This window comes from Zootoca vivipara, chromosome 2 (genome assembly GCF_965207765.1).
Source record: "Zootoca vivipara chromosome 2, rZooViv2.hap1.1, whole genome shotgun sequence".
NCBI lineage: Eukaryota > Metazoa > Chordata > Lepidosauria > Squamata > Lacertidae > Zootoca > Zootoca vivipara.
In genome coordinates, this window is record NC_142584.1 from 53,014,294 (window position 1) to 53,032,063 (window position 17,770).

Consider the following 17,770-nt stretch of genomic DNA (forward strand, 5'->3'; position numbering starts at 1 on the left):
TCCAGCTTTCTACACTTGCATTTTTTGTATAATTTCCTTCAACTTTGATGCTATGCTTCGGTATGACCCACAAATGTCCACTCACAGTGTCTGTTTTACCCTCCTCAGCCCTTTGAGGTGGACCTATCCCATGTATATCTAGCCTATACAGAAGAAAGCCTGAGACAGTCATTGTTGAAACTAGAGAGACCAAGGACTTCCAAAGGCCGATCAAGACCCAAAACTGGCAGAAGGTAAGAGTGCTATAGGATATTGTGTTTTGCACCATCTTGAAACTTTGTCATCACCCCCATTCTATTCAATGCCAAATAAAAACTCAATGTCCCTGTTGCATGTCTGAAGCTGTCCTAAAACTGCAAAATTGGGGGTGTCCTTGCTGTGTGCATACCAGGGCCAAAGGATTCAGTTTGTTTATGTTGTCAACATTCACTCTGCTTGGGGAAGCAGTGAAAGATTATAGAAGTGAAATAAATAAAAGTAGCTCTCAACTGGAGTGCGATTGCAACTAGGAGAATTGAAGTCACCCACAAGTTTACAAGTGGGCTAGAATCTTTTCTCTCTCAAGAGGATATATTTTTAGCCCAGGGCAGTACTGAACTTAAAGCTGTATTTAGGGACATTGCTTCCCTAAAAGTATATTAGATTAGTCTACGGCAAATTATACTCCCGCCCCTGCCCCTGAACTCTCTCCTCTCATTGACTTGAATCCATGATTGCTATTGATTATGACAAAATTTAGACATGTTTAACATGTTTTTAACATTTTTAAAAACATGTCAGAGTAAGCACCTTTTAAATGTTTTGTTGTCACCATGTGCATACCTAAAATGAGGGCATCTTAGCTTCCTCCTGAAATCAGCCCGGTTTCTAGATTTTGTTATCTGTTATGTGCACTTTGATTTGACAGCATTAATTTCTCTCTTCATATAACTTTCTTTCTCCTCTCCAAACAGAAAACGTTCTGCCAAATCAGGCGCCGTGATCGAGTCGTTGCTCCAGTAGACTCTGACAGTGGTGGGACTGCAATAAAGATTAGTGTGTGGCTTAATACTTGGCCCAAATATGCAGATTCTCGTTTCTGGAGATCACAGAAGAGTTTTGATGGTTTGGTTGACACAGAAGTAGCTATAAAGGGCTACACTTGTGTCTTGGAGACAACAAGAAATACATTTGTTTCCCTTGATTTGCTTTTATCTCATCTGTTACATGTATAATATGTTCAATCTAAACTAGATTGTGACTGTAAATTTGTCAATGTTACCAGTACTAATCCTGCTTCGGGCATTATGCAGGTGAAGCTGTTGAGGATATATGGTGTGTTTAAAATGAACTGAATTGACTGGAAAAGGTTTTGTGTGTGACTGAATTTTAACCAGAATAGCCCTGTTGTGAGTAGATGACCAGGATTCCACATCCTGATAGACCTGTTTTGCTTCCATTTGCCTCTTGTGTTGTTCTGCCTTTGCGCCATTGCAGACTTATTTTGGTAGCTGAAAGTTCTTGGGATGCTCTGAATCCCCTTCTGTCTTAAGTATCCCCTACCACATATGTGCAAATAACTTATTAATTTCTTCAGCATGTACTTCATGTGCATAGGCTTTTCTCCATATTGTTATACAAAGATGAACTGTTGTAGACCTTAGGTGGTGATGGGACGTGTTTTGGTTTAGAGAGCAAAGACTGAGAAATCCTTTAGACTGAAGTTGCACCAAGCATTCTACATCAAGTGCCCACCACTTTGATTATTTACCCCAGCACTTGCATCAATTACTAACACTACTCGTTCTCCCTGCCTGACGCCATTTCTAGTCTGAGTGGACATTGTCAACCCCCACTCTCTTTTTACTCTTGAATCTTTCATCCCCCTTAAATTAGGTTGCGATGACTTTCAGTGAGAACAGTTGCTGTTGGATGGGTGTGGCAGACAGAACTGAAAAATGAAACCCTGTGACATCATCAGTAGTCTTAAATGTAGTATCGTGAACAAAACATGCTAGGTCTTTCTTGCATTCGTGACCCTAAATCATCTGGCCAAACTGGTTTTTGGATAAAGCAGCTGAGTCTGGGAACGTTTTAGAAAGCTACCTTGGGCTTCATCCCTTCAGTGTTTCAGTGGAGGAACAATAAATTTTGTGAAGGATGTCATGAACTGCTGCATTGCCGATTACCAAGTGACGATTTACAGGGTGTTTACGCAATAGAGTTACAGTAGTGTCAGCAGCTTGGTGCATTTTTACCCTTGCTTTAGTTGTACAGTGGTACCTCATTTTTAGTCCGCCCCGTTTAGGGTCCATTTCGTCCAATGTCCGCTGCAAACCCGGAAGTACCGGGTTTGTGCAGAGCAGTGCTTTGTTGAGCGTCTGGGGCTCCAGAACAGATCCTGGACTGTACCTGTTTTGAGTTTAAAAGAAAGAAAAGTTTTTCCTTGTTCATCATTCCAGATATTTAGTTGGTACCAGGTTATTTTTCCAATCTCTTATTTATGAAGTGGTGCCACTACCATACACATAATATTGTTAATACTGTTTCTTTTGTAACTAAGTATATTGTGTGACAACTGCTGGAGATATCTGTTACTGTATGTATTTTGTAAGTCTTTAAATTAAACATGACACTAACTGTGCGACTTGTATTCTAAAAAACTGTGTTGGTTGTTGTGAAATACTCCAATGCTCGAAATAATAATTTGTCATAACAGGATTTGCAATTGGACACTCTTTAGCCTTACTGATTGTGCTAAATTGCTATAGGCTGTACTGCTCTCTCTCTCACACACACACATGAAAACTACCCTGACAATTTCAGCTAAATGTCAGCTGTAGGAAAAATTTAGTATGAATATGGAACACAAACTTGGATAAAGAAAAAATGGAAATGGGGAAAGAAGAGTTTTTTTGTTCATAGTTTGGTTCAGCCCACTTATATAGGCATAAGGATTGGAGCTGATTTGATTCTTTTCATACATAATGTATTCCTAACTCTCTGCTGGATTAGGAATAGATCGGTGGTTTCATTTCTAATCAATACATTGTTGTAATGGTCATTGCCAAAGGAAGGAATCTCCACCCAAATGCTCACCTGTCTTGAGTGAGTGACTCCACAATTGTGGTGTTATCAGAAAACACACACTGGGCATGCAAATTGTGTCTGAAATACAGTGATTGCATCATCTAATGAAGAAATGTGATAGTTACAATCAACCAATTGGAACGCCAATGCATACATTGCCCTTTGATTACTACTGGAACATTTGTCTTTCTCTTGACTAGCTTTAGTTTTGGAGATTTAAAATTCTTGCTTGTCAAGAGGTAGGCAAATTTCAAAAGTAAGTTTTAGGAGGATCCTGGCAGACTTGACTCTTCAGTTTTTAAAATAACAGTTTGTCATAGTTGTGGGCACTGTATTTATATAGCTTGTAGCCAGCTTGGGCCAGTTCTTCAGTCTTAAAATGCTAACAAGTCTAAAATAGCACACGGGTTTTGTTTTGTTTTTCTCAAAGGTGGCATTTCAGGTTAGACACAGCCTTAGGACCATTTTGAACAAAGGAGCAAGAGACTCTTAACAGGAGCTTCAGTGAAAGTTCACAGCACCACAGTACAATGCTTCATAGTCCTTTGTTGACTCATGCAATGCAAGTCCAACCTTGCTTGTGCACACACAGATGCCTCTCCAGCAGAGCAATCATCTTAATTTAGGAAAATTGTCCCAAAGCTTTTATTTTATTTTTCTTAGTTTCGGTTTCAGCATCTGAAATGGTGTCTGCATGGGTTTTGTGGAGTCGTTTTCTTTAATGACTTAACCGGTTCCTGGACTACAAAAATAGGAGATGTCTCTCTCCATGCCTTTGGAATTAGTTACCCTGTGTTCTTTATCATTCTAACAAATGCTTATTAGTCCATGCCATCAAGTCTGTATATAAGGGCATAAATACCAGATGTAAAATTGATCCCTATTTATTGTTTTGCTAACTTTTTTGAGAGTTAAAATTTCTGGTTGCGTTGTATACAAAGTGTGCTCCTTATGTTGTATATAGTGAGACAATGTCTTGACATTGAGCATGTTGATGCCGAGAAATAAAAGAATTGGATTCCCAACATATTTGTGCAGTCTCTATCTCTGCCAATTCACATAACACAGTGAGCCATAGCATCTTACAATGAATGAGCAGAATGCTATCATTTCACTCCTCCCCTAGCAAGAGTGGAAACAACAAGTCTTGGTTTAGCATTATATCCAAATTGGGTATGATAGATAGATAGATAGATAGATAGATAGATAGATAGATAGATAGATAGATAGAATGTATTATTTATATGCCACCCATCTGACTGGGTTGTGATTTTGTTGAGGCTTTAAATTCATCAGTTTTGTGGGGAAATGCTTCAGTAAAACACATATAGGGTAGTGGGCTCTCAAAGGCATGGGGAAAGGTTATATACATGTTGTCCGGATCCCTGGTTATTATCTTCCAAAGCAACTATCCTATTCCCAACTTAAGAATGGAAAGTGAAATACTGGTGGACAACAAAAGAGGTTTAAAGAGGCTCTCAAGGCAACTCTTTAAAAATGTACTATGAGCACTGACAACTGGGAAACACTGACCTGCTGGAGAGTTTTAATTTTTCTTCTTCTTTTTAAATGAATCAGCCTCTGCAAATTCAGGTGACATAATTTGTTTCATGAAGTTTTCAAATGCAAGATTTTCATCTAACCTCCCCCCCCCCAATAACAACTCAGCTTTCTCAAATAATTTTTGGTTTTGCATTTGCTTTAATAACAGTAGATGTTACACATACATTAAACTCATCACTTACCAACACTCTTTTATTTTGTTCTATAGCAGGGTCCATGGGACCCAGGTGGCGCTGTGGTTAAACCACTGAGCCTAGGGCTTGCTGATCAGAAGGTCGGCGGTTCGAATCCCTGTGACGGGGTGAGCTCCCGTTGCTTGGTCCCAGCTCCTGCCAACCTAGCAGTTCGAAAGCACGTCAAAATGCAAGTAGATAAATAGGAACCGCTACAGCGGGAAGGTAAATGGCGTTTCCATGTGCTGCTCTGGTTTGCCAGAAGCGGCTTTGTCATGCTGGCCACATGACCTGGAAGCTATACGCCGGCTCCCTCGGCCAATAATGCGAGATGAGCGCGCAACCCCAGAGTCGGTCACGACTGGACCTAATGGTCAGGGGTCCCTTTACCTTTCCCTATAGCAGGGTCCAATGTTATTTTTCTTACACTTTCCATACCGCAGGGTGCATGCTGTGGGGCCTGGCACCGTGGCACCGACCAGGTCAGGGCTTGCATCTGTGCTGGGGGGTCTCCTAGGGCCTGCTGCAGTCACAGTTGTGCTTCCGGGCTGCATCCATGGCCACAGCAGGCCCCAACAGCATCAAAGCACACACCCGCACCACAACCTTGTGACGTTATGTACGTTACAATGTCATGGTGCTCTGAGTGCTGGGCACCCACACCCAAGTCAGCGCCACTGGCTGACAGTTTGTTTCCATGCACATTTCAAGGTGCTCACACCAATGTTCAAAGCTCTAAATGACTTAGGCCTCAAATGTTTGAGAGACCCACCCCCTTCCCTACAGCCTCTCAAGGGTTAAGATTAGCAGTATCTCTCAGAAGTTTGGAGTGGTGGGTGCTGCCTGGAAGAGGGCATTATCTGTGGCAGCTCATAAGCTGTGGAATTCCAATGCCACAGAGGTGCTTGTGGAACCTTCACTATACAGCTTTCACCAAATGCTACCAATCGGCTTTAACCCCTGGGGTTTGACACCTGAGATGTGTAATTTCAGAGCCCATCCTATTTCTGTGACTGCAATTTGTTTTAACTGTTTTTAATTCTGCATCTTGAATTGTTGTGATGTTCCCGGGACCTGCTGAGAAAGGGCAGATAATGAATTATTATTATTATTATTATTATTATTATTATTAAACCAAATTACTCTATTTCTATCTTTTCTCCTTTATTCTTATATATTGGATTACCTGACTTAATGGTATGTATTTGTGTGCCTGTTTTATAGTTAGCCACTTTGAGGGTTTGGTCAGACATAAATGATGATTTAGAAAATTTAAACATAAAGATATAATCGGCACGGATTTCTCTCATGCTAATATTGCTTTTTCATCACTACAATAAAAAGCAAAAACTGGAGTAAGTGTGTGCACGAACCGTATGAGGCTTAGTATTTCTGTTTCCGTCATAGAAATGAAAATGGCCGAATGTGGGGACTTGCAGACTATAATTTGGGACACATTTGTTGGAATACTTGGAATTAAGACCAAATAAGAGAGCGACATTTATGTTAATCGATGCCAAGAAAGCATTTGATAATTTATCAAGAACATTTCTAAAGAAGGTTTTAGAGCTAACGTCACTAGGAGAAAATTATTGCAGAGGCATAAATGTGATTTACGAGAAGCAGTACGCAAAATGGATAATTAACAGTGATAGAACAAAATGTTTTCCAGTAGAGAGGGGCACCAGACAAGGATGCCCCCTCTCACCTCTACTTTTCATATTGACATTAGAAATATTATTATCAGAAATAAGAGAAGATAAGGAGATTACAGGAATAACATTGGGAAAAGAGGTGTTTAAGATCATGGCCTTTGCAGATGACATGATATTAACAACGGAAGAACCAAAAGCAAGTATTGCCAAAGCAATAGAGATAATAAGTAATTCTGGCAAGGTGGCTGGCTTCGACATGAATATGAAGAAGACCAAGCTTATGATAAAAAATATGCAAGAACAAAAGGGACTACAGGAAAGGGTAGGTTTATAGCAGGCATCCCCAAACTTCGGCCCTACAGATGTTTTGGACTACAATTCCCATCATCCCTAACCACTGGTCTTGTTAGCTAGGGATCATGGGAGTTGTAGGCCAAAACATCTGGAGGGCCGCAGTTTGGGGATGCCTGGTTTACAGATTGTTTAAAAAGCAAAATATTGGGGTATAGACTTAACTATGAATGATACCGTATAAATTTGTTTAAAAATAATTATGAAAAAACATGGAAAGGGATAAGGTAAGATTTTGAAACATGGAGCAAATTACAGTTATCACTATGGGGAAGAGTATCCATAATTAAAATGAATGTTTTACCGAAAATACTATATTTTTTTTCAAACAATACCAATTATAAATAAGGAGAACTGCTTCAAAGAATGGAGAAAAGATATAACAAAATTTGTGTGGCAAGGAAAAAACCCGCAAATAAAATATAGATTGATGGAGAGGAAAGAAAGAGGAGGATTGGCATTACCAAATTTAAAATCATATTACAAAGCAGAATGTTTAACTTGGATAAGAGATTGGATTAGATTAGAAAAAACTAGTATATTAGATCTGGAAAGTTTTAATAATAGATACGGATGGCATACGTAATTAAATTATGAAAAAGTCAAAGTCAATAAAGAATTTACAAACCATATATTAAGAGGAGCACTGTATAATGTTTGGAACAAATATAGATTATATATGGAACTGCAAACACCTTGGTGGATATCACCAGTGGAGGCATATAGTATTAAAAAAATAAATATGAAGACAAATTGGCCAACATACAGACAATTATTAGAAGAAGAAGAACAAGGAAAGCTCAGATTAAAAACTTATGAAGAATTAAGGGAATATGAAATAGACAAATGGAAATATATAGAACTTAGAAGTATATTCAATGCAGATCAGAAGAAAGGTTTTTAAAAGAAGGTTCAAAATTTAGTAATATAGTGATACAGAAAAATAAGAAATTACTATCTAAAACATATAATCTGCTATTAGACTGGGAATTAATGGAGGAAGAAGTCAAGGAAACAATGATTAAATGGCCTCAAGATATTGGGCAGACTATACATCTAGAGTGGTGGGGAAAACTCTGGAAGGAGGATATAAGATTTACCGCCTCATACACAATTAAAGAAAATTTCATAAAAATGTTCCATAGGTGGTACTTAATACCAGTTAAGCTGGCCAAGATATACAAACTGAAATCCAACCTCTGCTGGAGATGTAAAGGAGAAATAGGAACTATGATACATATATGGTGGAGATGTGAGGAGATTAAGAAATTTTGATCTATAGTACATGAAGAAATGAAGAAGCTGTTGAAAATATCTTTAACAAAAACAAAACAAAACAAAAAAAACAGAGTCATATCTTCTTGGACTATTAGATGAGGAAATACCACAAGGGAAGAAAAGAATCTTCCTCTATGCAAGCACAGCTGTGAGAGTTGTGATAACCGCAAAATGGAAATCACAAAAGATACCTACAAAGGAAGAATGGATGTTTAAATTAAATGAATATCTAATCTTGGCAAAGCTACCTGCGATAATAAGAAATCAGTCAATTCAAAAATTAAAAAAAAACGAATGGAAATGTTATGAGGACTATATGGCAAGGCACTACTCAGAAAAAGACATGCTAATTAAATTAAAATGTGAAGTATGATATAGAAGATAAGTCAGTAAAGAAAGAAAATAGAAATAGAATATTGGGGAAATTACAGAATGCAAAGATTAATGTAAATATAGATACTAGAAGGAAATTGAGTGGGGGTGGAGGGAAGTGGGAAGGGAAAGAAAGAAGAGAGATGGGAACTGGTGGTGGAATTAATGGATTTGTAATGCAATGTATGTCAACGAATTGTAACATAACAGAAAGCTAATGAAAGAAAGAAAGAAAGAAAGAAAGAAAGAAAGAAAGACAGACAGACAGACAGACAGAAAGAAAGAAAGAAAGAAAGAAAGAAAGAAAGAAAGAAAGAAAGAAAGAAAGAAAGAAAGAAAGAAAGGGTTAAGGGGCAGAAAGGGGGAGAGATAACATTTTATCACTGTGATGGTACTAAAACTGCTAACACGAAGCAGAGGAAATGGTTATGATTATGTGAGTGGAGTAAATTCATAGGAACCATTGGAGAGGCATTCTTAGAATTTGTACCAAACTGCAGTGGGGGGTGTAGCAGCCCTGTCAAAGGAAGAATTGAAGAATCATCCGCTAGATTACAGGGGGTGGAAAATCAAAGAAAAGATGAACTCATTCCAAAATGGTACAGTATTTCATTATTCAGCAACATAGTACAACTCCACAACCACTGTGGTGAAAGGATGGAAGAGGCATGAAGGAGAAGAGAACAATGCCAGAACACAAATGAGTAAAAATATTAATAGTAATTGGGGGGGGGGGCAAAGTCTCAAAAGAATGCTGAGGTGTGAAGTATTACATGCTCCCCATTTGTCTGAACAATGAGATAGGCCTCATCCACACTGTCATTTAATTAGGATAGGGAGCTTATAATACCGGTATATTATGTCCTATATTCCTCACCCAATAGCTTCTTTTACCAGTTCATCTTTTGTCTCCCATTCTAGTAATAACTTGTACACTCTAGAAATAAGTTTTTCTGTATTCCAGTTTCCTGGTCCAGTTCAGAGTGCTAGTATTGTGTTCAGAGTGCTACGTTGCTTGGGGACAGGGCACCCGTAAGATCATTTCTCCCCACATTTGACTGCCTGGATTTTAAAATCGGAGCCCTTCTCTACTGCCGTCCCCAACTGCCTAGTGGTGTGAGGTGGGTGAAGAAAAGGTCCTCTTTGTGGCAGTGGCCTCAGGGTGGCAGTAATCAGGCATTTTCTATTTTGCCTCTAGTAGCAAAACATCCTGAACCATCTGTTGGCAATGGACTAGTTATTTAATGGTCTTCCCCTGCAAGACTCACCTATGTTAGATTCTTTCCAGTACTGTACCAGGTGCAGACCTTTTATTTTCCTAGGCCTTTTAGCAACTATTTTTTTTACTGTGTTTTTTTTTTAAGTTTTCGAACTATTGTTGTTTTCTCCCTCTTTGCTGTGTATGTAAGAAAAAAAGGTAAAGGTAAAGGACCCCTGGATGGTTAAGTCCAGTCAAAGGTGACTATGGGGTTGTGGTGCTCATCTTGCTTTTAGGCCGAGGGAGTCGGTGTTTGTCCACAGACAGCTTTCTGGGTCATGTGGCCAGCATGACTAAACCACTTCTGGCATAACGGGAACACTGTGATGGAACCTTCCCGCCGCAGCGGTACCTATTTATCTACTGGAGAGCTCACCCCGTCCTGCAGATTCGAACCGCCAACCTTCTGATCGGCAAGCTCTAGGCTCAGTGGTTTAGACCACAGCACCACCCGTGTCCTGTGCATGTAAGAACTGCTGGAGGCTACACTGTTTCTTAGCACTTTGTCGGAGATCATAAGCTTTATGATTGCACCAGTTCGCATTTTGGATCATGCCTCAGTGAGTTTAGTGCTACAGCCACTTTGAAATGACTCACCTCACTAGTGGAGACTAAGTTGCTTCCTACTGTAGGACGCCATTTTTCTGTCAGCCATACAATAATTTATTGAAATAGCACAGCCTCTACTAATGGGTTGTATTGAAATCATACTTATGGCGTAAGATAATCTCACAAGCCTTAATTAATAGTAAGGAGAGACTCAAAGTTTTGATGCATATGGAGATTAAGCAGTGGGAAAGACAAACTGGACAGTTATATAAAACACCTTTTGCTCATGACTTGCTCTTGTAATAAAATTAGGTTCATAATGTCCAGCATGCTAATTATCTCATTGCATGCGTGTGCCCACTGTACTGGAAATCAGAAGAACAAAACGGCAAATTCCTTGTGTAAAAACTCAAGGAAATTCCATCCAAGCCAACTATTAATGAGATAAAATAAAAAGAGCAACAAAAACAGACCCACAGAATCCATTGATGCTTTAATAATAATAAATTTTTATTTATAAATTTTTATTTATACCCCGCCCTCCCCAGTCAAAGCCGGGCTCAGGGTGGCTAACACCAATAAAATTACAATAAGACATTTTTAAAAAAGCAATTGATTAAAATACAATATTAAAATTTAAAATGCAGCCTCATTTTAAGTAGTCCATAAATCCAAACCATGAGGGAGGAAAACACAGGGGTCAGACTGAATCCAACCCAAAGGCCAGGCTTGTCCCCTACAGCATGGTCCCCATTGCCACCTACTGAGTTAATCAACTTAGTGCTCTCTCTTTTTTTTGGTTAAAAAAATGAGGTATGGGTACTCATATCTTGATAAATGTGCTGTGGGTGCCAGCTCTTCCTCTAGTTTAAATCATAATCAGAGGCGGTGAGCGTCCTGTGTGAGGTGCTTGGAGGGTGGAGGGTGGTTAACGGATTGAGGTCACATTCCGATAAGACAGAAGGGGGGCAGGCAGGTGTGGGTGACTCCCTGGTCCTGAATGGGGTAACTGTGGTCCTAAAGGACCAGGTGTGCAGCCTGGGGGCCATTAGAGACTCACAGCTGTTCATGGAGGCGCAGGTCAGCACTGTGTCCAGGGCGCACAAAGAAGAGCTTCAGATGATGGTTGTTGGATATTCAAAAGCCTTAGTGCAGGCATCCCCAAACTTCGGCCCTCCAGATGTTTTGGACTACAATTCCCATCTTCCTCAACCACTGGTCCTGTTAGCTAGGGATCATGGGAGTTGTAGGCCAAAACATCTGGAGGGCCGCAGTTTGGGGATGCCTGGTCTAAGAAGCGCTTTCTTTATCTGCCTTGTATCTTCCAACATTCAGCTTCTTTGGAGGCCCGTGAGGTCTAGTGTTGTGAGAGAGAGACATGAAAAATTTTCTACAAGGCATGGTTAATTTTATGAATTTCTACCATGAATTTCTTGCTTATATTTTCTCTAAACTAAAAAGTCCCGATTACTGCAAGCTTTCTTCATAGAGGAGCCACTCCATCACCTTGATGCGTTGCCCTTTTCTGAAACTTTTCCAACTCTATCCCTTTTGCGGTGAAGCTACCTCAAGAACGGTACATGGTATTCCAAATGAAGCCGTACCATAGGTTTGTAGAATGGCTTCTGCTTGTGAAATGTGTTTTCCCCTCTCCTCACTCTATGCTCTCTGTAACACACAAAATGAGCTTTGAGGGAATCTGAAGAACCCCAGAGGGGTTGCTGTTCCATCTAAGATGCTGGAATACTTGCGCAGACAGCATGATTGAGAAAGCGTGACCACGAATTCTACTCAATATAACTAAGTTACAGTACAATGGTATACGTGTCTATTCAGAGTTAAGTCTTTATGCTTAAAGGGCCTTAGGTAAAGGTAAAAGGTAAAGGTACCCCTGACCATTAGTTCCAGTCGCGGACAACTCTGGGGTTGCGGCGCTCATCTTGCTTTACTGGCCGAGGGATCTGGCATTTGTCCGCAGACAGCTTCCGGGTTATGTGGCCAGCATAACTAAGCCACTTCTGGTGAACCAGAGCAGCACATGGAAACACCGTTTACCTTTCCGCCGGAGAATACCTATTTATCTACTTGCACTTTGACGTGCTTTTGAACTGCTAGGTGGGCAGGAACTGGGACTGAGCAACAGGAACTCACCCCGTCCTGCGGATTCAAAACGCTGACCTTCTGATCGGCAAGCCCTACGCTCAGTGGTTTAGACCACAGTGCCACCCACATTCCTGCTTAAAGGGCCTTGCTCCTAGCTAATTTGGTACAGAATGGCAGCCTAGGCTTTGCTTTATGGTTACCATTGGGGGAAGTAGGGTTTTGTGCCTTTGACAGCTATATGGCAGGTAGAAATCCAACAGGCTAAGAATTGTCTTTTATGGAAATACAATTATCGAAAAGCTTTACCATGATTGTACTCTCTATAATTTTTGTGTTATGACATGCCCGCCTCGCCACAGCCATTTTCCGATATGTCACAGAAACACCCAGCAGCCATTTTGTGGCTGGCACCTTCACAATTCGAAATGTGCCCATTGGTCCAAAGATGTTGACAACCCCTGCCTTCAGGTAACAAGTGACTACTATGCCAAAGAAATGAATGAATTAATGAAAATGAAAATAAAAATAAAATAAAAATAAATATGGAAATATCTCTTCACTGCCCCTATTGAAACATACTGCAGATGGATTCCATTTAGTTGGATGCTATGATGTAAAATGCAGAGTAGGAATGCATAAACCCTGCTTAGTTTACAATATTTTGTTGAAATGTTTTTTTATTTGTGAGCTGACCCTTAGTTTGAATTAATCACAGGCACTATTTAATGTTGAAATAAATAAATATTCCCCCACCTACCCACCCCCAAACCCAAGCAATCTGTGTACAGATTTACCAAGAAAAATCAAATAATCTCCAAAGATCTTTGCCGAGTTCCTATTATATTATATGCATAAATCAATGTTGAAACCAAGAACAGTTAAAAAGTCAGTTAATATCTTTACTCTTATTCCGTCTGTTGTCTTCTGGGTCTAGACTGTGGTTGGATGATGCAAACTGGAAGCTACCAGTAACCACAATGACATTGTATGGATTTAATAGTGATTATTAGCTCGGAATAGAATCATAGTTGCTGTCGGCCCCCAGCCTCTCAACAATCTTACGCCAATCTAAAAGGCATTGCAGACCTCTAGTGATGTCATGGTAAATACTAATCAGATGCTGAAGAATTAATAGACACTTATTTTTAGTGGGGAAATGTGACAATAGCTGTAACAACTGCTAAGTGAATGACGAAAGAGAGATAGTTGAATGTTCTGGCTTCCTCCTTCCTTGGTAACATGCCATAAGCCAAGCTGAGAGTGTTAAGAACAATCAGGATGAACTTATTCTCAAGAATTAGAAGCATATAGAAGAGAGCTGTTCCATAGAAAAAGAAAATACTCAATAAAAATGTGGGCAGCACATGTAAGCTCTCTCCCCCACCCCCCCAGCCTGGCAGGCCTGTACAGAAACGTGGAACCACATTCACGGACCTGCTAGATATAGCAACTGGGGTGCTCTCCTGGAGCTGCCATATCAGGAATATAGAAGCACTTGTAAAGTATTAAATTGGGGGTGGTGTGTGTGTGTGTGTGAATCTTAATTATGCGTTTCACAGAATTAAAACATTGCCTATTAAAAGGGGAGCATCTATAAAACCACTAAATTCAGAGCTTGAAATTACATTGATTCAGAAATTCTCTTTCCTTTCTAATATTTGACATTCAAAACACTCCAAAAGTGAAAGAATGCCTTCCACACAGAGAATATTAACTTATTTTAATTATTTTTTTAAAATTATAAAAACTTCCAGCTCAATTTTAAAGAACTATCAAGGTGATGTACAATAAAATCATTCAAATATCATAAAACTCTGACATCGTTAAGTTACAGAACGAATGACCAACACGGAGTCAAATTAATTCTCTGAACACGCTTGGTGAAACAAATCTGTTTTCAGCAGGTGGCAAACTATCAGGATTGTGGGTGCCTGTCTAAATGTTGTCTGTAGGTGATCGATTGCAACGAACAATCAGTGTAAACTGCTAAGTTGCTTTGATTGCCTTTCTACAATCGAACAGTATATCCATTTTTATGACATAGATAAACATCAAACTTCTGTAGGCCTCTTCAGATGCTAGCTGCAAACACAACCACTGCCCATGAAGAAGGCAACAGAGTCACACAAGCCTGGTTCCCACCATCTCCACAATGAATAGGGAAACCTGAAGGAGGACTGCAATCAGATGCAACTGAACACACTTACAATCTTCCCTCTGATTGGAGACCAGGCATACGACAATGTCCACAAAAGGCATTATTCAGTTAACCTCACTGGTGCCCTGGCTGGCGTCTAAAAACTGTTCGTGAATGTATGGTCTGATCCTGTGTTGGACTACTTCAACTGGCATATCTCAAGAATGAAGCACTCCAATAAGTTACATTCATTTATCCCTGCACAAGGTGTAAACTGAAATGTGTTGAGGATGGAATGTGGCTTCCGTTGGCCAAGCAAGACCTACGGTAACATCTCTTCCCCTCTTTTTTCCTTTGAAAAGGGAAATTGCTGTAAATGGTCCAGGATAGATGGTAGATGCATCTCTTTAACTCTTAGAGAGTGATGTCATGATCACCCCTGGGGTCGTTTTCCATTCTGCCCTGTATTTATGCAACACAGTTTCCATTATGCTGCAGTTCGACTCCCACCAAAACCTACATTATTTCTTTTGCCATCAGCTGTGGCGAAACTATATAACCTACGTATAGTACATAAATTAAAATTGAATTACGTTATTTCACTCCATTCGTTTCATTGCCAAGAAAATGCAATGCAAATGGAGGGGGAATGGTACATAATCATACAAACTGTATTTGCTGGATTGATTTCCATTATGGGTGTTGGATGAATGTGTGAAATTAGCAATTTCTGGTCCCATTTTCATCAGAATTCTACAATGTACCTATCCCCTGGTAAGGTTGAGTGTTAAGGTCAGTGATCAGAAGGTCGGAGGTTTGAATCCACATGGTGGTGGACAGCCCCCGTTGCTCTGTCCCAGCTTCTGCCAACCTAGCAGTTTGAAAGCACACTGGTGCAGGTAGACAAATAGGTACTGCTGTGGCAGGAAGGTAAACAGTGTTTCCGTTGCGGCAGAAGTGGTTTAGTCATGTTGGCCATATGACCCGGAAAGCTGTCTTTGAACAAACGCCAGCTCCCTTGGCCTTAAGTGAGTTGAGTGCCACAACGCCATAGTCACCTTTCACTGGACTTAACCATCCAGGGGTCCTTTACCTTTACTTATGATCTACTTGTATTTTTTCTAAATAAACCACATTTCAGAGGAATAGCTTGATGGTTCATTTCTACTGTTGTTGGATGTGGTTACAAAGCTTCAGGTAAAGGTAAAGGTAAAGGTAAAGGTAAAGGGACCCTTGACCATTAGGTCCAGTTGCGGACGACTCTGGGGTTGCGGCGCTCATCTCGCTTTACTGGCCGAGGGAGCAGGCATACAGCTTCCGGGTCATGTGGCCAGCATGACTAAGCCACTTCTGGCAAACCAGAGCAGCGCACGGAAACGCCATTTACCTTCCCGCCGGAGCGGTACCTATTTATCTACTTGCACTTTGACGTGCTTTCGAACTGCTAGGTTGGCAGGAGCAGGGACCGAGCAACAGGAGCTCCCCCTGGGGATTTGAACCGCCGACCTTCTGATCAGCAAGCCCTAGGCTCAGTGGTTTAACCCACAGCGCCACCCGTGTCCCCCCAAAATGGAAGCTTCCTGTACTTCCATTAATTCTCCATTGTCCATATGATGTTCTCCAAATCTCTGCCTTCCTGCACTTTCCCCTCACTCAACCCCAATTTTCTCCTAATTTGCCCTTTACAGAGTATCCCTGGTTGAGAAAAGCTGCATTGAGGGAAGGCAGCGACTGAAGGAGAATGTCATATGGACAATGGTGAATTAATGGAGGTACAGGAAGCTTTGAATATTGGATGTTTTATCCTCTTTTTAATATTCTGTTGGGAGCCTCCCAGAGTGGCTGGGGAAATTATTACCTAGAATTCAGTGCATGTGAGAAATTCTGGGGAAAAGACTTAAAATTTACAGCATGTTACAATTTTATGAAAATGATATATAGGTAGCATCTGACACCTAGTAAGTTAGCAAAGATGTATAAGTCAGAATCAGATATTTGTTGGAAATGTAAAGAGAAGAAGGTACTTTCTGTCATATGTGGTGGGCATGCAAAATGGCTAAGGGCTTCTGGGAGATGATACACAATGAAATGAAGGGGGGGGAAGGCCCTTTGTAAAACAAAGCTTTCCTTTTAGGAATAATTGGTTCAGATATATCTAGAGATCAGGAAAAAAAATTCCTGGAAAAAAGGAAAGAAAAATATTTTCATATATGCAGCTACGGCAGCCCAAATGGTATATGTTCAGAAATGGAAGGAGGGTAAAAACCCACAAAGGAGGAATGGCAGATGAAACTGATAGACTATGCAGAAATGGTAAGTTTAATTAGTAGAAGAAGAGACCAGGAAGAAAGAGTCTTTCAGGAACACTGGAAAAGATTTGAAATATTTAGAATATTTGAAAAACTATTGTAAACCAATTAAAATGTTAGCCTGATTAGAGTAAATTCAGAAGTATAATGCAAACTGAGATAAAAAGAAAAAAGAAAGAACACCAAATAACTAGAATATGCAGTGGTAAAGGGTAAATAAAACGAAACATGGAATGGGGGGAAGGGAAGTCAAGGTGAAATGTATGGTTTGTATTTTGGTGACTGTAAATGTGTAAATTTTGTAAAAATAAAATAAAATAGGAAACCACCTGGACATTCTAATTTGGGCCCAAAGCATAGATAATCCTATACATGATGAAGTCCTATCAGATATAACTTGATAGGATTTCCATTGAATAGCAACAATTGCTCATTATTACCGTGATGTCAAGGTTTATGTGGTTTTGCGATTTTGAGGAGGGTGGAGATTGTGCACATACTGACAGCTATCTTTTTTTCCGTTGTTACACATATAAATATTCAGCTTCAAAGGAGCAACAAGCAGTAAGGATTGTTGTAGTGGCTAATAATCAAAAGAACGATGCCCGTGTTTCTGAAAGCAATCCTGGCAATCTGCTTCTTGGTAGAAATTGTCTCTACCACTCCATTAAGACAACCAGAACAGATAGATGATATAAAGTTTAAAAAATATGTTTCAGACTTAAACACAAGCCTCGGTCCAGCATGTAAGAGCTTCAAGGTACCGGTAAGTCAAATATTGTATTTGTTTTATTGTCATGTCATTATGTATTGTGGTCAATTTATTGCTTATTGTACAACCACAAAGAAGGCAAGGAGGGTGTTTTGTTATTAAACCAACTTCTGTGGGCAAAATGTGCTACCTTCTTTTTTCTCTCTCTCAAAATGTGCTAAGAAGAAGGAGAGAAGAGGGT

General features: G+C 40.0%; 1 protein-coding gene across 2 annotated transcripts in view; it reads left to right on the forward strand.

The window, feature by feature from the left end:
- The window catches only part of KIF3A (kinesin family member 3A), a 29,305-nt gene extending 25,211 nt beyond the window's left edge, over window positions 1-4,094 (forward strand). For both annotated transcript variants that reach the window (XM_060271684.2, XM_060271685.2), the window contains 2 exons: window positions 109-233; window positions 954-4,094. In XM_060271684.2, the coding sequence (XP_060127667.1) occupies window positions 109-233; window positions 954-1,002 (174 nt within the window). In that variant the 3' untranslated portion in view covers window positions 1,003-4,094. The remainder of the gene's footprint in view (window positions 1-108; window positions 234-953) is intronic.
- The last annotated feature ends 13,676 nt before the right edge of the window (window positions 4,095-17,770 follow it).